The sequence below is a fragment of the Crocuta crocuta genome, unplaced genomic scaffold (genome assembly GCF_008692635.1).
Source record: "Crocuta crocuta isolate KB4526 unplaced genomic scaffold, BGI_CrCroc_1.0 scaffold64, whole genome shotgun sequence".
NCBI classification, from domain to species: domain Eukaryota; kingdom Metazoa; phylum Chordata; class Mammalia; order Carnivora; family Hyaenidae; genus Crocuta; species Crocuta crocuta.
In genome coordinates, this window is record NW_027530640.1 from 6,424,332 (window position 1) to 6,446,311 (window position 21,980).

Here is a 21,980-nt window from a genome sequence, read left to right on the forward strand (position 1 = left end):
TTCCTGAGTGCAAAACTTGTTACAATGCTACACTAATCAAGAAAGTGTGGTACTGGCATATGGACAGACATATAGATCAATGGAATAGAATTGAGAGTTTAGCAATAAACCTTTAAAATAATGGTTACTTCATTTTCAACAGGTGGGCCAAAACAGTTCAAAGGGGGGAGGAATAGTCTTTAAAATAAATGGTGCTGGGACAACTGGATAGCCACATGTAAAAGCAGGACACTGGAGCCCTCTCTCACAACATATGCAAAAATTAACTAACAATGATTTAAGTGTATGTAAGGTCTAAATGTAAATGCTAAAACTATAAGCCTCTTAGAAAAAAAAATAGGAGTAATCTGTGTGACCTCAGGTTAGGTAAAGCCTTCTTAAATATGTCACCAAAAACAAAAGTGACAAATGAAAAAACAGATACATTGTACTTCATCAAAATTAAAACTTTTGTGTTTTTTAAAGAATAACATAAAGTGAAAAGAGAACCCACAGAATGGGAGAAAATATCTGCAAAGCGTATATATGATAAGAGACTTGTATTCAGAATACATAATGCTCTCTTACAACTCAATGAGAAAAAGACAAATTGTCCAATTAAAAAATGGGGAAAGGTGACAAATAGTTTTCAGAAGAAGATATACAAATGACCAGAAATCACATGAAAAGATGCCCTCTCAACATCATTACCCACCTAGGAAATGTAAATCAAAACCATATGAGATACCTCTTCACATCTGCTTGGATGACTAATTAAAAAAACAGATAATAACAACTGCTGGCAAAGACATGGAGAAGTTGTAACCTCATACACTGCTAGTAGGAACATAAAATGGTATAGCTGCTTTGGAAAACCATCTGGGAGCTCCTCAAAAGATTGAACACAGAGTTAACATATGACTCAGCAATACTATTCCTATATAAATAGCCAAAAGAAATGATATTTTTCCACCCAAAAACTGTATACAAATGTTTACAGCACCATATATATCTCAGCTCAAAGTGGAAATTTCGGCTGAAATCTCCCTCAACTGATGAATGGATAAAATCTGGTATGTCCATGCAAGAGAGTCTTATTTGGCAATAAATAAGAAGGAGGTACTGATACATGCTAAACATGGACGAATCTTGAAAACATTATGCTAAGTGAAAGCGTAATGAAAGTGAAAGACTCCATGTTGCCTGAAATGTCTAGTATAGGCTAATATATAGGAAGAGAAAGTAGATTAGTGTTTGCTAGGGCTGCGTGGCTGTGGTTAAGGATGGCGAATGAATGAGGAGTTGTCTGTTAATGTGTGCAGGGTTTCTTTTTGGAGGTAATGAAGAGGTTTTAAAATTGTGTATAGTGATGTTGGCACAAATCTTTGGAAGTATTAAAAAACCTTGAATTGTACATTTTAGATGGGTGAATTGAGCAGTATGTGAGTGATATCTCAATAAAGCTATTAAGTTAAAGAAAACCTAAATGTGAAAAGCAACCCGGTAGAGTAGAAGATGATGTAGAATAATGTCAGGCTTTGGGAGCAGGAAGGATTTCTTTAAAAGGTGGAAAAACCTGGGTGCCTGGGTGGCTCAGTTGGTTAAGCCTCCAACTCTTGACTTTGGCTAAGGTCATGATCTTGTGGTTCAGGGGTTCAATCCCCTCACTGGGCTGTGTACCAGCAATGTGGAGCCTGCTTGGGATTCTCTCTTTCTCTCTCTCTCTCTCTTCCCCTCCCCAGCTTGTGTGCTCGCTCACTCTCAAAATAAATAAACTTAAAAATAAATAAATAAAAGGGGCAAAATCCACTAACCATAAGAGCTTTTTTAATTGAGATATACTTGACATCAAACACTGTATAAGTTCAAGGTATATGACATCTTGATTTTATATTTATGTATTATAATATAAAGGAAAATTTTGATAAAGTCAACAATATTAAAATTAAGAACTTCCATCCTTAAAAAGAAACCAAGACAGAGTGAGAAGTCGAGCCACCATCAGAAAATGATGTCTGTAATAAATATAATCAACAAAGAATAAGTATCCTGAATATATAAAGAACTCCTACAAATGAAGACAAAAAAGACAAACAATTAAATAGAAAAATGTGCAAAAGACCTGGGAAGGTACTTCAGCAAAGGGGAAATCAAAATGGTCAATAAACCAGTGAAGTAATGCTTAGTCTCAGTAAGCAGGAAAATATCAATTAAAACCACAATAAGATACCATATTGTTTTCTAATCGACTAGCAAAAATTAAAAATGTTTAGCTGTCACAAGGGTTACTAATGTGAACTGCAGGAGCTCTAATACACTGCTGCTTTCAGGGTAAACAGGCCGGCAGTTTTGGAAAACAGTATGATGGTATGGACTAAGGCTAGAGCAGCACGCTGCCCGGGGACATATACCAGAGAAACAGTTGCTCCTGCACAGCAGAAGGCATCTAGGAGAATGATTTTAGTGGCATCACTTGTAATAGCACCAAATGGAAACATGCTGGCTGTCAGAAGAATGGATACAGTGTGGTATATTCACACAAGGGGATTTTCAGCAACACAAACCAAGGAGCTCCAGCTATACTCTCCATGGATGAGTCTCCCAAATAGGAAAGCAGCGAATCAGAAAAGAACACCTACCAGTACAACTCTGTTTTATATGACTTTCAAAACTAGGAAAAAGTAAACCATGTTTCAACTTGTATTTAGGTGAGACAACTATAAAGAAAGGCCAGAACGCAATGATCCTGGAAGTCAGAGAAGGCAGGGTCACCTCCAGGGGGAGGGAGAAGGGTATGTGGGGGAAGGGCAGGAGGGAGGGAGTGTTTCTGAAGCACAGCCTAAATTCCGGAAACATGGCTCTTAATGGTTATCCTTCTCACTGCACATATACATTTTGTATCTCCTTCTGTCGGTACATCATCTTCTCTAACTAAAACAAATGAAGAAAAAGACGGTTTTCAACAGGTGGCTTCCCTTCCCCGGAATGTGCTTGTGGGTCAGCCCTGCCTGTGGGCACACATCTGTGCCTGCGATCACGGGGACTCACAGAGCCCGATTTTGGAGGAAGAGGTAAACACAGACGGGGAACACTTCCATGACACCGGGGCACATCCTGTGGAGGGGACGCTGGCATGTAAGCACCGCTCTTTAGGGTCTTCTCAGCCCCTTCTGGGCTTTGCATCATCAACTGCTTCCTGTTATGCGGACCCAGGTGACAATCAGGCTTGCTTTCCTCCAGTCCTTCCTGCTCGCCCTCCCTCTCCTAAGTAAGTGTTTATTGCATCAAGCCCAGGCCTACTGCAGTGAGCAAGGCAGCCCCCGTCCCTACCGTTCACTTCAGGGATGATGTTACCTATCATCTCCCAATTAATGGATTACTGCTGTGCCAAGGGAACAACATAGGCTTCTGGACACTCACACTTGTGGAACCAGGCCCAGCACAGAAACCTTGGAAAGCAATGCAGAGTCTTTTAGTCTCGTCTATAAAATATTAACTTTGTGGATATCCTTAAACACTTGGAGGCCTCAGGATGTAAAATTTGGTCCTTAGGAAGCAATCTGTGTATGACTGACTTAACTGCTTTTGTTATGCTAAAAATTTCAAATTGCTCTGATGGAAACCTTAAAAGAACAGCTTCTTTTTGTGGCTTCTTCATTCCTGTTTGCACATACAGGATACCTGGTGGGCAAAAAGTTAAATCTAGATACAATAACCAGGAGGTACTGAAACAATATGAAAAGAGATTGTTTTCTTCTGAGGAGTTTTAGCCTTAAGCTCATTAGCTCTTATATTCTGTTTTCAGGACTTCCAGTCTCCATAGGAATTTTTCTTTTCTTTTTATAGTTTACTTATTAATTTTGAGAGACAGAGTAAGCAGGGGAGAGGCAGCGGGGGGGGATGGGGAGAATTCCAAGCTGACCCCACATACTCAGTGCTGAGCCTGATGAGGGACTTGAATTTGACAAACTGTGAGATCATGACCTGAGCTGAAATCAAGAGTTCGATGCCCAGCTGAGCCATCCAGGGGCCCCCAGAGGAATTTTCTTAGCCCTAGAGAGGGACTATGATGGGAAACGTGTTCTGATGGAAGCACATGTGTCTGTTTGCACATGGGCCCTTAGGTGTGACTTTGATGGGCGTGTGAGTGGGATCCCCAGAGCGCAGAACAGCACAGCACAGGGATGCTCACTTGCCACCCCTTCCCTGTCAGTGATGGTGGTGAAAAGTGGTGTCCAAGTGGCAAAGTGGGTGTGTGTGAGCCCGAACTGAGGGGCTGCAGCCCCACGCTGGACAGTAGCGTGAGGGAGAAGTCCACCCTTAGGGAGTTACGGACAGTCTGTAACCACTGCACAAGCAAGGTGCCTCTGAGGAGGAGGTCCCTCTTCCTGCCCGCGGGACTGTTAGATCTCATCACCCCTCTTCCTCCCACTTTAAATGGGAGGCAAGAACACAGAGAACTAGCTCTTTGTGAGTCAGTCACTGAATTCAAGATCCAGACTTGTGAGTGAAACAGCAGCGAGAGCGAGTCCCGTAACCCAGGACAAACTCTCGAGCTCAGAGAGTGAACATGGTTCATGCAGCCTTGAAGAGTCAGAGGGGAGGGGGTTCCATCCTCTGCCTCACAAGGGGACGATGCCCAAGGCAGCAGGGACAATCACTATTTCAACTGAGTATGACATCAGAGAAACCCATTAAGTTGTTAGAAAGTCAAACCTAGGGGTACCTGGGTGGCTCAGTCTGTTGTTACGCATCTGACATTTGGTTTAGGCTCAGGTCATAATCTCACATTTCCTGAGTTCAAGACCCATGACAGGCTCTGTGCTAACAGCACAAAGCCTACTTGGGATCCTCTGTCTCTGTCTCTCTGCCTTTCCCCCACTGGTGCTGTCTCTTGTCTCTCTCAAAATAAATAAATAAACTTAAAAAAAAAAAGTCAAACCTAGTTGGGAGTGCCATGCAACCAATACTTCCAGCTGACTGAGAAACATGTTACTTTTCAGCCACTTGTTTCAGATGTGTGAGGGCACACTGATGAAGGCCTCCTGGGGAGAGCAGACTGGGAAGGGGATAGGGGAGGAGAGCAGCAAGGAGGGGGCAGCAGGAAGGGGGGAGATTGGGGGGTATGCAGTCAGCTTCCCCCACTCTTACCTGGCTCCTACTTCTGCTATGTGAGGCCGGTGGCGCCCACATGGGCTGCACTGACACATTACCCTCTGGCCCCTCAGGAATGAAGCTTACTGTTAGTACCACCACCTCTTCCCACAGGAGCAAGCCCAGCCCTCCATGACTCTGCCCTACCCTGGGCTTCTCATGGTCTCCAGTCACAGCCTCTCTTGTGGCCCCCATCCTGTATTCCTTCCTGGTCAGCCCTGGATTCCGGGCCCCGCAGGCTCCTAGCAGGGCTCAGCAGACACCGTGGGGATGGGAAAAAGCCCCAACTTCTTCTGGACCGTGGACGAGGCTTGCCCAACACAGCCCCTCCTGCCAAAATTCTCCTGGGTCCTCAGATTCCCAGCCTTGCCCTCCAGCTCTGAAGTACCCTGGGGAAAACCCCACCTGCAGAGAGGTAGGGGCCAGAGGGGATATGTCCTTTCTTGGGTCAGACAGATACTTGTCAAAAGCAAAGCTTGGTCCCTTTAAATGACAAGCCAGCGCCCACTTTCCTGGAAGGAGCTTTTCTGCAATTAACTTAAGTCATGTACCTGCCTGTCTGACTGGCCAGCGTCTGGGGGCTCTGGGAGAAGGCCAGACATCACCTCCTTGGCGGGGACACCTCAAACATTTGCTCTGTTAATTGGCCGTTGCCTTATTAGGAGGCGGGTCTCCTGCTGAAGCCTGTTACCAATTTCCAGGAGGAACTACACGTCTCCTGTTCCCTCTCCCCCACACTCCAGTCAGCCAGGGCTGCTGATCAAATACTCTGATTCCTGTCTCTCTGAACCGCTGGAAGCATGCAGCTCCCAGACAAAGGTTTCCTAGGAACGGAGCTGCCTTAGGATCTGATCAGCAGCCTCTGTTTCTTGCTACCATCTCCTGCCATTTGTGTATCTTTCTTGTGTCCTGAGTAATCTGATGTCTTGATTCTGCTTTGATCTTTTCCCCCTCCAGTTTGCATCTGCTATCATTTGAATGTTTAAGTATAATTTCAAGCAGCTACTGTTTAAACTATTAGGCTTGAGGAAGAAAACAACTTTACTGGGAAAACAGCCATTGGCAGAAAGCCACTTACTTCTAAGGCTGCTGGGTGAGGCAGGTGGGGATTTCTGGGGTCAGGAGTTGCTCCCCCACCCTCCTGTGGGACTCCTGGGGACTAGGTAGGGGGTAGGGTGTGGTGGCTTGCAATTCAGGGGAGGCAGGTGTAATGACCTCAAGAGCTCCCCTCTTGACTGAGCCCCAGCGTGAAGGACGCACGCCTCCATCCAACTGGACATCCAAGTACTTTCCTTCTGAGTCAGCATCCTGCCCTCTAGATGGGGTAGCAGTGGGAGCACCCTGACAAAGCAGTTAGACGGGGCCTGGCCAAGGACTAAGCAAGGCATTTAGAACAATTCTAGGGTAAGTAGGTGTCAACTTGCTAGGCCACAAGTGCCCAGATATGTGATCAAATATATTTTGGGGTGTTTTATGTGATACTGTTTGGGATGCAACTAACATTTATGTTGCTGACCTCTGAATAAAGCAGACTGCCTTCCAGAATGTGAGTGGGTCTCATATGGGCAGTTGCAAGTCTGAATAGAACAAAAAAACCAATCCTCCCTCAACTAAGAATTCTCTAGTAGATGGCCTCCAGACTCAGATAGGAACACTGGTCCCTTCTGGGTCTCCAGCCTCCTGGCCTACCTGCAGATTTAGGACTTCCTAGCCAAGATTATCATGTGAGTCAATCCTTATAATAAATCTCTACACAGAACACACACACACACACACACACACACACACTACTGGTTCTCTTTCTCTGGAGAACCCTTACTCATGCAGCAGTGGTAGGAGGCAGGGCTGACTTTGAAAACCAAAAACTTTGAAAACCTCTTTAGGTAGGAACGGTGCGGTCTAGAGGTACAGGCTCTTTAGACAAACATAACTCCTCTCCCCGAGATGTCCCACAGCGCCTCGGACTCTCACCTCTAAAACTGAGGGTAAATCTTAACCTTCCACACCAACCTCTAGGTTCTTACTTCTGGGTCTCCATCTCACTGCAAAAGGCACCCAAAGCCATCCAGACCAGGAGCCTGGACATCCCCCGACCCCAAGCTCCTTCTCCCTCTCCTCCCTCCCAGTCAGTGCCTCGTCCTGTCAAATTTACTCTTCCTAAATAGCTTTCAAGTTTGTCCACACCCCTCATGCCGGCTTCCACATCTCTCTGCTGAACGCAGGGAACACCTCCTCGAGGGGTGGTCACACCACCACCAGCCACCCCCACTTTGGCGACACTGTGTGATCTTTCTAAACATGAGCCAGACTGTTGCAAACCCTAGATTCCTGCCCATGGGGGAGAGCCTGTGCTCCCGAACCTGACTTTCGAGGTCTAGCCCTGGTTTGTCCAGAGCCCCTTCTCAAACTCAGATCTTGCTGCATTTCTCTGCCTCAACCTCCATGCTGGGCGAAGCATCGGTTGGCTTGGGGCTCCACCATTTTGGATTCACACATTACCCTTGGCCCAGAAGGCCCTTCCCTTACTCTTCGCCTAACTCATTTCTACTCATCATTTAATACTCAGCCAGGATGGGACCTCCTCCAGGAGGCCTACCGGGTTCCTTCTGTAACAGACTCATCAACCTGGTTTACATGTTTCTCCATTATGAGCACCCCAACGGCAAGGACCACATGACACTCTTCTTGAGTCCCCAGCCTCTAAAATTAACCTGGCACACAGTAGGCGCTCAGCAGTATTTCTCAAATAAATGAAAGGCTCTGTTGTTAACACTGGCCAAGTTAAGAATAGCCCAGACACAAGAATCCCAGGTTTTCCTATCAAATCCTGAAACGTAACCTTGACCCAGAAAATGCTGAGGGAAGGACCACCACTTTACTTGCCCTGGGAATGTGAACAAACAGGTGGGGTGAAGTTTAGGGAGGCCCTTTCCCTGATCACACCACTCTGAGCCCCTTCTCCAAGACTGCCATCTTGGGCTGTCCAACCGGTTCCTGGATCCCCAGAACCCAACTGGTCAGGGGCTCAGCCTTTCTGTCCACTCGCTCCTCTGAGGTGAGCTACACATGGTTCCCAGCTGGGCCGGACCAAGGCAGTGACTAGGTGTTGCTTACTGTGAAGTCTTTCGCATTTTTTACTTATAAAAATGATTACATCTACAGAAGGCATGGCTTAGAGTGAGCCAAGACAACACAAGAACAAAGGTTTTCAAAAAACATCACCATTCTTTTGTTGAGGCAAGAGTGGCCAACAGCAAAGTGACCAACAGCAAGGTGACATACAAAAAAGTTGCCTTCAGAAGAGAAATGTGAACAAAGACACAATCTGCCAGGCTGCTGAACAAGAGTCATGGGGGGCTTTCACAATCAGATGATTTTCAAGGCTTGCTTTCTTCTATTAATTACACAAATCATTATACACACAAGAGGTATAGCAGAGCAGGAGAAGCAAAGAGCATGTGTTAAATAAGACAGGCGCGAGTGTGAGTGACAGCTCTCCCCTCCTTGTTCTTGGGCAAGTCACTAAACCTCTCTGACCTTGGGGTCCGCCTCTGCCAAGCTGGCATAATAAAACTCCTTGTCCTGAAGGGCTTTTGTACAACTGAATGCAATCTGGTCTATATAGTACCCAGCACTGGGCCTGGCAGATAGCATGGGCTTTTAACGTGAGTTCTTACCCTGTTCTCTGTTCCCAGCTGATCTCTGGTCTCTGAAAAAGGGTGGGATGTGTAACATCACAATAAATGCTGCAAATACTGAATTGTAATCATAGCCAACTGAGACCCTGTGAAACTCTACCCAAAGGAAGCCTGGAGGTGCCTCTCCCCAACCTTCTAGTCAGACATGTTCAAGGGTGCACCTTGCTTCCTGCTAACTGTCTCTCTAAATTAGCGTGTGCTCTCCTGCTGGCATTTCTCATAGGAGACAAACCCCATTTCCCAGCAGTGGGCCTTGTTTGCCTTTTCTAGAGATTCTTCTCTTCATTAGGTCTTCCTAAGACCCACAAGGGTTTGCCCTGAGATCCTCAAGACTTTTTAAAATGGAACATTTGTTCCTTTAAAATTGTGAGGAGTGCTTCTTGAGACAAGCCTGGCGTGTAAATAAGGTCTTCATGCAGCTAATGCAGCAGGGAATGGGGAGGGGATACTAGTAAGAAGGAACAGAGACTGAGGTAGAGACAGGGAAAGGAGCAATCAGGAAGCGCAGCAGGTTGTCTGTACCCTGGTAGAGAGTGGGCACTCCCCTTGTGGGGCGGTCACCTCCCATATTCACATGGTGCCGGTCACTGAGGTTTAAAGAGTGAATGTGTGTGAATATGATTCACTTCACTGAAAGGACCAGCCGTGACAGTCTTTGATGTCCGTGGGAAAGCGACATTCTATCCTTTTCCTTTTAGGGGAAGATCACTTTTACGCACACATTTTCTGGTAAGTTGCATGTGGTGAGTCTTAAGAGTCTCTAACAGTGAAGCCGAATTAAGTATTTCCACCTGCTGCTGCCCTCCCCTACATCTTGTTGGCTGAGTCTGGGGCATTCTGCTATGTTCACATCAAGCCCTCTGCCCCCTCCTCCCCTGCCCCGAGAGAGGCCCCTCCACCTGCGGGAGGGGCGGCTGGCACACTTTGACAGAGGAAGTCAGCTCACAGGTCTCACTTAGCAGCTCGGTAACTGGGCAAGTTACTTAGCCTCTCTTTGCCCCTAAAGTGAAATGCCAGTTGGGAGAATTATAGGAATTAATGCCCATAAAGCATCTAATATGGGCTAGGAGCCTGGCAGGCACTCAATGAATGGTGGCCACCCTAATGGCGAGCCTACCCTGATGGCTACTGGCTCCCTTTTCTCCTGTGCATGGCTACATCATGATGGCCCCACCTGTCTTCAGGGTCTAATCTCTACCTCTACCTCCCAAGATAGGTCAGACCTTTTGCCTTCTTAGCTTTTTTCTGTCAACACAGCTCAACTCTTACTCATTCCTTGCTTGTCAATCAACAACATATTTTGATCAAGACATCAGAATCAAGAGTCCAGGCCACATCACTGTCACACTGACATGTTTCATTCATAAGAGCTTGTTGCTTGAGGAGGACACCCTGTAACATGTTGGAGTATTCTTCTATTCCAGTTACAAACCCAAGCAAGCTTCCTGGAAGGGGGGGCACACTTCACCCACCATGATGAAGGCATGGGAGGGAGGCCCAATCTTAGGGTAGGTCACCTCACTCAAGGGCTGATCCCACCTGCAGTCTCTGGCCTCAATAGCAAAGGCAGGAGAAAGCCGCCCAGGTGTGGCTGGGAACAACCTGGAACACTTGTTTGGGGGCCAGGGTTGGGTTCCTTCTGGGCAAGAAGGATGGATTTACTGGAAAATTGCTTAGTTGAGCTGATGTATGCTTTTTAACACACTATAGGCAAGAATTATGGAGGATGTGTTGAAATCTCCACAAGGGAGTCAAAGAGATTAGCTGCATTTAACTTCTTCATTCAGTCTTTGCCATTGTGGGCAACTATGTTTAAAACAATCATTTAGACTTTTCATGTAAGGAGTCCCTAGCTCACCTCTAGGCTGTGAGTACCATGACCTTCCTCTTTCCCAAATATGATTTGTCCCTAGATTGATGGGGACATCTTTCAGTATGTTTTTTTCCAGCCAAGAATACATGGGTGGTATGTTATGTGAGCCTCTGCCCATCACAGAATCCTTTCTGTTACTTCCACACAGGGATCATTATTTGAAGAATGTAGAATTATCACCTCAAAACTCTACAGATGTTCTCCATTTCCGTCTTGATTCTTAATTCTGCAGGAAGTCTAAGACCAGTTGTTTTTCTTTCTTCCTTTATAGAAGACCACATTTTTCTCTCTGCCTGGTCACTGCAAATGTATTTGAAAAAATTTTTTTGAAACCCTGAAATTTTAGCAGTTTCATTTGGACTTATTTTAGGAATCTTTCAGCTCAGAGCAATTTAAAAAACAATCTTTCATCACTTACTGTGTCCCTTTGATTTGCTCTGGGGTCTTTAAGAAGACCGATGACCAAAAGCTAAACTTTTATCCCTGTCCTACCTACCTATCATCTTTTCTCACATTATTATTCTTTACTTTTTTATTTCCTTTTTCTATGCATTCTGACAGACATTTTCAGGTTTGTCCTCTCCCTGTGGGGGAACAACTGTTTGATTTCTGCATTGTTAATCTTCCCCTTCACTGCTTGAAGCAAAGGGGCACTTTGGCTCCAGTATTCCAGATTCTATATAGTCTTTCTTTATCTCCTTCAGCTTCCATTTCATTTTTGGCTGTGGCTCAGCCAATTTATAATCCCATTTCAGGGTTCATGTTTTCTTGAATTGAGAGAACACAGTTGCTGTCTACTGGGCTTCTGCTTTTTTGTTTTTTGTAATAATTTCCCCCTTTCTTTGCATCCTGAGAGAGCTATGCCTCTCCTGTGCAGCTGAAGTCAATTTCTCTTTCATTCTTGTTCAGGCAGGTCTGTCCATCTTCACCTCCATTCCCTCTTGTCCCAGCCTTGGCAAGACTGTCCAGATTGTTCATGGTCATCGACACAAAGTGTCAGCACTCGGGGTCTAGGGGCTGGTCACGGCTTCCCTGTGACCATTACTTGTTGCTGAACAGTTGAGAGATTCCCTTGAAAGTCTGGAGTTCTGGGCAGAAACGACAACTAACAAACTCTGCATGTGACTGGGATGATGTGTTGCTGATCCTTTCTGCTACTGTGCCCCCTGCTGTCCTGTGTCCTGGGATGTCCCCTTTCAAACCTTCTCCTCACTCTGGGCTATTCCTCCTTCCACAGCTCTGCATACACCTCTTCCTCAGTCCTATGTTCCTGATAACCACCACTCATCAGGAAAGATTCGGCTACCAGGCACACCCTATCCTCCTTCATGTGTCTCTCATCTAGGGTTCCTGAAATCACTGAACAGGCTTGGATGGGGCTAGGCCTACAAGAGTGCACACAGAACTGGGTATAAGTGAAGTGCTTTGTAAAACCCCACAAAAAAGACCTTGGGTTTGTTACATTTGGATGGAAATAGGAGTCACTGGGTGAACCACAGAGCATGGTGGGGAGGGGAAGGAAAAAGCAAAGGGAGAAGGGAGGAAAAGAGAGGCAAGGAGGTATAGAGAGAGAGAGAGAGAGGGAGGGAGGGAGGGAGGGAATGAGGTATGGACGGAGACATCATAGAAAGCCCAGCAGAATGAGTGGGGCAGGCTTGGGCTCACAGAGGTACCTGCAGGACCACTGAGGACCAGGTCTGCAGGTCACAGCTTTGTAATCCAAATGGGTGGGGATGGGGCACCTGGGTAGCTCATTCAGTTGAGCGTCTGACTTTGGCTCAGATCATTATCTCATGGTTCGTGGGTTGGAGCCCCGTATCAGGCTCTGTGCTGACAGCTCAGAGGCTGGAGCCTGCTTTGCATTCTGTCTTTCTCTCTCTCTCTGCCCCTCCCTCACTTGTGCTCTGTCTCTCTTCCTCAAAAATAAACAATGAAAAACTTTTTAAAGATAGGTGGGAATGGGCTACAAGACAATCAGTAGAGGAGGAAACAGAAGATCCCTAAGGAAGACAAGTGGACAGATATGCCTGTCCAGAGGTCACTGGATGTACCTCTCCTTCAGCTACAAAGAGAAAGGAATCTTTCTGACCCCTTGCTTCTAATAAGTGGGCAGAGTTCATTGTATCTGATGATTTTAATTTCCTGCAAGCAAAGCAATTTTACTAGTTTCATTTAGAGGAGCTTTTCCAAAGTAGTTTCATTCTGATTACCTTCATTAATGAGCGATCAAAATGCATCAAAGCAGAAGAGAACACGAGAAGAAGAAAGGCACAGGACAGCACTTACCAGGACAAGGTGCCCACATGCTGTCACTGTGAAGCTGTGACTTCCCTCACTAGCCACCCTCATTAGTGTTCTAGGCACAGCTCTCCTGTGGCATCTGGCAAAGGGCTGGGCACCAGTTCACCCATGATAGGAACCATGGGCAGTTCCTCGGGCTCCGGATGTGACAGAGAGCTGGGCCTTGGCTTTCTATAGCTCCATCCCTTGGCTCTCCAGGTTGAGGACTCAACTCCACNAATCGTATTTCCTCACATGTAAGGATACCCAGGAGAGTGGGAAGATAAGCAAGCTGACAAGAAGCTATAAAAGAAGGGGGCCCCTACTTTTGGAAGAAGTTCTGATGGCACCTTGGTCAGCCTGGGGCTCACAGGAAATCCCTGGGATCATGGGTTTTATTCAGGTGAAGGAGGAACTTAGAGATGTTTGGCAGCCCCTGGGCAGGTCGTCTCTTGCAGCCATAGTACAACCCACACAGCTTTCAGTGGTGGCAGTGAATAGGATGGTGCCCTCGAGGCCACTCACTGGTGGGCATGGCTGAATAATTAGAAAGGCAATAGAGAATAGTGGTTAAGAGCTTGGGCTTCCAGTGGCCAATGAGACTCCTGCGACTTCCACTCGGATATCTCTTGCCTTCCTCAGTCCACTCCCTCCTTGCTGATCCCCAGATATGCCGGGTAGGCTCTCACCTCAGGATCCTTGCATTGGCCGCTCCTTCTTCCAGATTTTCAAATAGCTCACTCCCTAGTCTCCCATCCTCCTTCAGGTATCGGCTTAGATGTCTCTTCCCATATTAGAAGCTCTCACCAACTCCTGTGTCTCCTTTTCTCCTCCAGGGCACTTGTCACGACCCGAAACACTTCATCTCTTACTTAGGATAAGAGACCACATGTGCCACAATGGCAGGAATCACTTCCGTTTTGTGTTCTGCTGTGTCCCCAGTGCTTGGAATACACCTGACTCACAGGGGGCGCATGTTTGCTGAATGAATGGATGGAAAGGTGAAGGCAGGGGAGGGCCATGGTCAAAGTCACCTTTTGGAAAGCTCGCTCTTAAAGCCATATAGAAGGTGGGGATGAAGAAATATCTGGCCAGGAACTGGGAGAGCAGATAGGGGATCACAGAGGTTGTGCAGGTGAGGATGGATGTGTGTGGTAACAGAAGATGTAGAGAAGAAGGGGCAGAGCTAAGAAGTTATAAAGAAGTTGGGGGCGCCTGGGTGGCTCAGTTGGTTAAGTGTCGGACTCTTGATCTAAGCTCAGGTCATGATCTCACAGTCTGTGGGATCAAGCCCCACATCGGGCTCTGTGTTGATAGTGTAGAGCCTGCTTGGGATTCTCTCTCTGCATCTCCCCCCCCAAAATAAATAAACTTAAAAAAAGAAATCATAAAGAAGTAACTTTGGTGGGGTTTTATGGGGTGGGGATTCAGCTGCAAGGAGGCAGCAGTCTCTTGGGGTCCAGTCCCCTGGAAGATGAAGAGGTTGTCGCTATCATTGAGAGAGATGCTGTGCCAGGTATGGGGATGTCAGGGACAGAGGGAGTGGAGAGGTCGGGAGTTCATTCAGGAAGCACTGAACTTGAGGTGGCCATGGGCCTTTGGGGAGGAATCCCTGCAAATGAAATGTGGAGGAGAGGTCAGGGGTAAAGATACAGTCGGGTCTTACTTGCATAGGAGGCAGGGCAAGAACAGTGAGGGGGTGCAAAGGAAAGAGAAGAGGGCGGAGGGGGGCTCAGAGAGAACCACGTGTGAAAGCTAGTGGGGAGGCAGGAGCCTGTTGGGAATGGCAGGAGAAAGAACATGATGCCACCGCGGGACGGATGCACTGACAGCAGGCGTGGACGGTGCCATCTGGACTTGGCATCTAGGCCATGCTGACTGTAATGGGGATGGAAGCCAGTGTGGACCTGCTGGGAGGAGTGTGGGGGTACTGGGGCAGTGGAGGCACTCAGTGCGGGGAGCACATGAGTGAGTGTAGAGAAGGGAGGGGGCAATAAGAACTCGTGTCTACAGGGATGCCGGGATTGGGGGAACACCTGGAGCTGGCCAAGGTGACTGAGGAGGGGTTGGATATGTGAGGGAGGGGTGTCAAGAAAGGGCAGGAAACAATGTGAGGGCCTCAGAGGCTGCGGCTCGTTTCCATAAGCGAAATCGATGTGGTGCGAGACTTTCTCAGCTCAGTAACTTATTAGCAATTTTTAATTACTGGAATGTAATTAATTCATCCAAAGCACAGCTGTTCTGTGAAGCACACCACACATGCTGCACTGATAACATTCTTGCACGTTTGTGGGGTGCTCACACCAAGGCATTTTCTTGCATAAAACCTACAGGAAATCTCCTGAGAACACGCACGTTTGTGAGAAGCTGTGTTTCTTGATGGTGGAAGCAGATAGGAGAAACGGATGACTGAGCTCCCAGGGCCGCTGCCCTGGGCGGGGGGGGTGGGGGGACCTGCAGCTCAGGCACCCCCAAGTGCTTGCACTGGTGAGGGCAGAATCTATGGGGAAGGCTATGAAACAGGGGACAGTCCGTGAAGATCCTCACTTGTCCTTGATGTCTTGGGGGGGTGGTGACTGACTACAGCAGCCCCCACATACTGGCCCAGGGAGTCAGAGTGCTGGGGGCCGGAGGTGGACCCCTCTTTTGGCTGTCAATTCCACAAGGTCAGACCCAGAGTCCTGATCATACAGGTGTCCTCAGGTCCAGCACAGCCTTGGCACCCAGGGGACAGTTGATAATGCCTGTGAAGCTGGGTGGCTTGGCAGAGAATGACAGCACTTCCTGTGTGGAGCTCGAAGCAAAGGCCAGAATGGGCACTGGGTGCACAGAGATTACTCTGCAGGGTGGGAAGAGCAGCAGCGGCCTCAGGGCAGAATGTGGGTGGGATCAGGAGTGGAAGGGCAATTTGAAGAAATTGGAAATGGGAAAGGGGCTTTGGAGAGAAAGTGGAGGCCAGCGCCAAAAAGTCATACACATGGCCAAAATGCCAGGAAGGACCTTCAGGTTGGGGTTAGAGGCTCTGTGGGTTTGTCCTTGGGCTCTCCCAGCAGCCTCTGGGTGATACTGAGTTCCCAATCCTTCCTCCCAGGGGAGAGAGTGGTCTGGTGCCGTGATGTCAGAGACCCCACGAGTTTGACACCACTGAGCCCAGCTTTCCTGGAGTAGCTGCAGCCTGGGCTTCTTACCGAGCTGGGCAATAACCGTGCCTCCCCTCCCACCCCTCCAGCCTCAATCCAGGAGCACCCAGGCCTTCCCCATGGACCAAGGCTCCTGAGCCCTCCATCTCAGCACCAGGAGGTCTCCAGGGTAAAAGGGCAGAGCAAGTGCATGTGCTGTGAACGTGCCTTGCCAGGGCAGACAGTGCGGAAGCTGTGGGCGCTTCTGAAGGGTGGGCTGAAGAGGTGTGGCAGATCCTAGGGAACCTGCAGTAGACGCCGGCCTTCTCTGGGCCTCAGTGTCCCTGTCTAGAGAATGGGAAAGTTGGAGCGGCTCATCAGACACACAGTCTGCTTGGGCGCAAGCTGCCTGGCCAGGCGCGCGGGCCTATCTCAGCACACCTTCCTCACGAGTGTGCCTTTTTCCAGTGTGACCCGCGCTCCCCAGGACCTGCATTTGAGTCCTTGGCTCTTCCCTGCAGGTACCCCATGTCTGCACCCCTAGGACGCCTTCGCGCCCTCACCCACCCTTGGAGACGCACCTCACCCTCTCTTCCCGAGATGTGCCCCTTCTCACCCTTGGGCAGACGAATCCCTCCCTGAGGTTCAGCCAGCAGTTTCTAAAAGCCTTTCCAGAAACCTCCCCTAGACCCAGAATTGGGGGCTACTGGAGCTCCTTTTGCATCTCTACTAACTCTCTAGGCGAGTTTAAGGGATTCATTACACCTCTTTCTAGAACAGCAAGGCAGCTGGCGAAGCTGAGTTTAGTTTGATCATCTGGAGCTCAAATTCTTGCCATTCATTAAATACCTATGGAGAACCACTGATCTTCTCTCTCCTCATTCGCAGAGGCACCCACAGCCCCGGGTGCTCAGCTCCTATACAGCGCTGCACGCGGGCTGCAGTAGCCCCTCAGCTGTGTCCCAACGCTGGCAAGAACATCACCATCACCCTGACCCCGCTTACAGGAGGGAGCGCACTCGGACCGGCACTACAGGTTACTGGCTCCCAGCACTGCGTGAGGTAGGTACCACCATCATTCGTGTTTTTGACAGATGGGGTAAGTGAGGCACAGAGAGTTTAATGTGCCTTGTCCAACGAGGTGGCCCCAGAACTGATCTCAGGTCAGTACCTTTGAGCCTGTGCCACATTGCTCCCCCAACCTGGGCCTCCCTGTGACGCTCTCACAATGCTCTTGCTCAGGCCTTGGCCCCCCTCCCCCTCCCTCCCACCTCGCATCCTGCCCTGCCAGCAGGGTTCTGTTCTAACAGAGTGAGACCAAAGGCTGAGGCACAAGAGTAGCTCTCCCAGGCAGGGCAGAAAAGATTTGCAAAAAAGTATGGAAATGCCCTGGAGGTGGTGAGACCTAATTTAAGTTCCTAAAGCAACAAGATTCAAAGTAACAACAATAACACAACAAGAAGAAGAAAAGAAAAAAGAAGTGCTTTGGCAGCAAGATCTATCTGCTGGGCCTTGCAACAAAAGGTTGGGTTTTGATTGCCCCACTGTGTAGTAACACTTACAGAAAAGATCTGTTAGTGACCCTGCTTACATTTAAACATGTTTAGATTTTTGGTTAAAAATCTTGTAAATTTTTGTACATTTTTAAAATTTTTGAGAGATAGAGAGACAGAGCACCAGTCGGGGAGGGGCAGAGAGACAGGGAGACACAGGATCCAAAGCAGGCTACAGGCTCTGAGCTGTTAGCACAGAGCCCGACGAGGGACTTGAACCCACAAACCGCGAGGTCATGACCTGAGCCGAAGTCGGACACTTAACTGACTGAGCCATCCAGGTGCCCCCAAAATTTTGATTTTTAAATGTATGTTTAAATTCTGGGTTAAAAATGGTAATCATTTCCTCTGCTTTCAAGAGCCTGGGATGTCTCCTCTGAAGCACCAAAATGCACGTTAAAACACCATACAGGATGAGGAATCTTAAGATCCATTTAGAACAGCAGCCCTAACAGGCTTCTTTCTTCCATAATTTCATGGTTTGTTTGGAAAACTGCCCAACTATGACACTGTATCATCTGGGATAATACAGCCTTGGCGTAGTGAGTGACGGCTGAAAGGCAAGCTTGTGTTCTCGAACAGCGCAAGAGATACGGTGTGCATTCAAAACTGAAACAGAAAAACAATTTTAAAAGTGCCAACTGGTACACAACACCATGTCATAACTTATAAAACACAAAGTCTAAAGAAGTTAAAGTTACAGAGCAGTCCACCACCTATCGTGGTAGTCTCTGTTGGTATTTGGTGCTGAGGACAAATGTGACTCTGGGCCCCAAGAAGAAAGAGATAGGACATCCTGTATCCTTCTGTCCCCCTGGTTTTTGGCAAGAGAGACCCTGCCTGGGATGTCCAGGAACTGGTATCAAAAGCTACAAATATGAGCTGAAGCGATGCTTTTGAGTTCAGTTTTGCTTTTCTCAAATGCTAATGATCCCTAAAATGATGTTATATTTCATTCCGCATTCAAAAGGAATTCCATTGCCATAGCAACCAGAATGTGATACCACAAGTTTTCTTGAAAACGGGGCTTAGAATATCGCCTCTCCTCCCTCGTGGTGCACGAGGGCCCTGGTCCCCATGCAGTGCTCAGGAGAACCCAGCCCTCCACACCACCACCGCCAATGGTGCAGGGGCCTGGCCACAGAGGGTGCGCTCCAAACTGCGGCCCCTTGGAATCTACCACCATCTTCCCCTTTCTCTCCCTGCTCCGGCCCCATGAGGAGCGTCCTAAGACAGGCTTCTGGGGTGCAAATAAAACAGGAAAATGAAGTTAGAACTTCTCTTTGTAAAGACTGGTAGGAAAAGAGAATGGAACATGGGTGAATTTAGAATTTCTGTTTACATGAAAAAGGAAGGTGTTTTTCAGTTTCCTCCATCAACAACTCCCTGGAAATTAGGGACAAAAGACAAATTGTCATCGGTGGAGCTGAAGATGGCATTAATATTCTACTGCTACCCTGGGGTTACCCCCTCTCCTTCCTTCTAAGACTCTCCCTCCCCAGCCCTCTGTCACTCTGTTTCCTCCCATTCCCCTTTGGAACCATGGCTCTGGTGAAGGCGGAGAAGTGCTCACCCAGAGCCCCCTCCCTAGAGCCGGGCTGCCTTCCATCCCTGCCAAGGCCCTGTGGTCACTGAACAGGTCTTCACCGTTTGCCGGGCACTCCCTGTGGAAGTGCTAGAGGAGAGAGTCAGTCTGGAGTTCCCATTCCTAGGACTGGAGCTGATCGGAGCAGGAAGCAGAGAAACCTCCTCCATGGGATCCAGACCCAGAGGGGAGTCCTGATTCCAAGGAAGCATCTCCAGGACAGCACAGGACCTGATCCTCAGCACCTTCCTCCCCAGTTCTACCCACCAGCAAGCCATGGAGGCCCCATACCTGCTGGGCAGGGCCCTGTTCCTGCCTCTGTGCTCCCTGCATGGTCTCTTCCTCTCCCTGCTCTAGGTCTGAGGTCACACTGGATTAAAAGATGACGATAGGTGTCATTAAAACACAACACCTATGATGCGTCTGCCATATGCTATATGGTTCCTGTGTAGCATCTCCTTTACTTTTCTCCATAGAGCAGGTGGTACTGCCAATAGCCCCATTTTACATCAATAGTCCCATTTTACAGCAAAGGGAAAGGCCCAGAGAAGTAGAGTGATGCGCCCAAGATCACACAGCCAGGAAATGGCAGAGCTGGGCTGCCCCAGGTCTCTCTGGGAGCCTGGTGCTACTGCTGTCTTCTAGGCAGATATTCACAAAATCTCTATAAAACCTCAATGAATCAGAAGGATTCGGTGGATATGTTCCATTAGCATGAAGCAGAACCAAGCCCTGATCTGCTTGCACTGGCCGCCCGCCACCCTTTCCAGCTCTCCCCCATCATCCTGCACTGAGGCAGGTTTCATGGTGGTTGTTTTTCTCTGGCATGACATGAGAAATGCTGTTTGAATAACCAGTGGTGAGGGAGGCTGGGCATACTCTGATGCAGAAATAAAAACCTTTAGAAAGATGCAATTTGGGGATATTGGAAACCGGAGAACGGAACATCAGTCTATAAAATTCAACACGGCCAATAAAGCTGGAGCAAGTGGTCAAGTGTTTTAGCGCTCACAGGGCTGTGGAATCGGCAGGCACAAGGCTGGGCAGAGCTTTCAGACCAGGGACATTTTTCCTGGACTCATTTTGGCCTCATTTCCATAATGTGCCTCATGATTTCTGAAGCACCTCAGCATTAGCGTCCTAAGCACAGCCATGAAAGCGTCCGAGACTATTCTCGTCACAGGAGAAACTCGACCTACTGGAGTCCCGTCTATTCTAGGACACGTCCCTCCCGCACTCCCGCTGCCACAGCCCATGTGTAAAAGTTGGAAAGTGGCCCTCCATGTGGCAGCAGACAGCACAGGCAGTGGATGCTGCAGGTCAACAGACCTGTGCTTCACCGCTGAGAATGCCCTGATGTCCTGGTTGCACCACTGTGGCCTTGGGGCCTGTAGGGAGAGCTCAGAGTTCTGGCCCTCCCCTCTGGGTACCCAGGAGGCTCAGCTGCCCTTTTCCATCTCTGTTGTAGGCACGTGCTGGGTTCCCTTGTGAGCATTCTCTTCCCCTCCTAGCCCTATCCCAAGCATGCGCCTCGATTCTCTTCTCCAAGGAGCCTCCTCTAAAGGCTGGGGGTCTCTGAAGGTGGACACACACAAACACGCATCATCGAAATACCGCTGCTGCTTCTATCCTTTGGCTAAGGCTCCAGCCTCCCTCTTTCTCTCCTGCCTTTACACATTCAACCTGCAGACACAGCACCCAGGCCCTTTGTCAAAAGGGCATTAGAAGATCCATCCTCAAATCCAAAAGCAAAAGAGCAAGGAGGCATCTTCCTACCTTTAAGGAAGCAGTCCTTGCTGTGGACGATGACGATCTTCCTCCCTAGCAGGCAAGCGGCACGGTGGAGCTCACAGTGGTTCTCATAAAACCTCCCATCGGAGCCGCACACGGGCATGTAGCTGGGCCTGCATGCCTCCAGGCACCGGCATTCAGGCTCCCCCGTTTCTCTGCTGAGCATGCACCTGCTCCCACGGCTGCAGAACTTCTTCCCACAGGATGCTGGCAGCCCATCGTGGCCAGAAAGTCCTGCCAAATACACAGACACAGAGGGTCAGCTGCAAGCATTCAGTAGTGGGGGTCATGGGCTTCCTTTGTGGTTCCATTTTCCATGAAGCCAAGGCCTGGGGGCTCAGGGTACCCAAAAAAGTCTTTGCCCCACTGACAGGAGTTGGCCACAGATGCCAAGAGCAGCACTCTGCTGTACTGAATTCAGACTTTATGGCTGGTCCATACCTAGCATCTCAGGCATGATCCCTGCCCATCCCGGGAGGGAAGAGTCATCAGGACCACATGGCAGTAGCAAAGTGCCAGTGGACCCTGCCAACTGAGAGGAGGATGGCTTGCCAAAAGGTAGAGGCTTGAGTCACAGCTCTCATAACCTCAGGGCAGGGACAGATCTGATGTGAGGCTGAGTTTTTGTAAAGGGGCAGAGTGGGGAGGGGAAGGATACCAAGGTGTGATTCTAGGAGACCTAGAATGCCAATCCATGAAGTTTGGTCACATATGTTAGGCACTGGGGAGCTATCACAGAGGCTAGGGGGTCAGCGTGGAGGAAGAAAGGAGAAAATGGTACTCTAAGTGTTTGGGATGGGGGGCAGCCACAGCAGGGAGGCTGGAGGTTGACCTTTCTCTCTATAGACAATGTGCTTCTCTAGGATACACATCACCAGCAGTGGGACCAGCAGCCTTTCTCTACTTCCCAGCCCTTTCTAGCACAGAGCACAAAGCTGCAGCAGGGAC

General features: G+C 48.5%; 1 protein-coding gene across 2 annotated transcripts in view; it reads right to left on the minus strand.

Moving 5' to 3' along the window:
* The window catches only part of FSTL4 (follistatin like 4), a 407,161-nt gene that overhangs the window by 179,382 nt on the left and 205,799 nt on the right, over positions 1–21,980 (minus strand). For both annotated transcript variants that reach the window (XM_077768629.1, XM_077768627.1), the window contains exon 4: positions 21,018–21,266. In XM_077768629.1, coding sequence (XP_077624755.1) covers positions 21,018–21,266 — 249 coding nt within the window. The remainder of the gene's footprint in view (positions 1–21,017; positions 21,267–21,980) is intronic.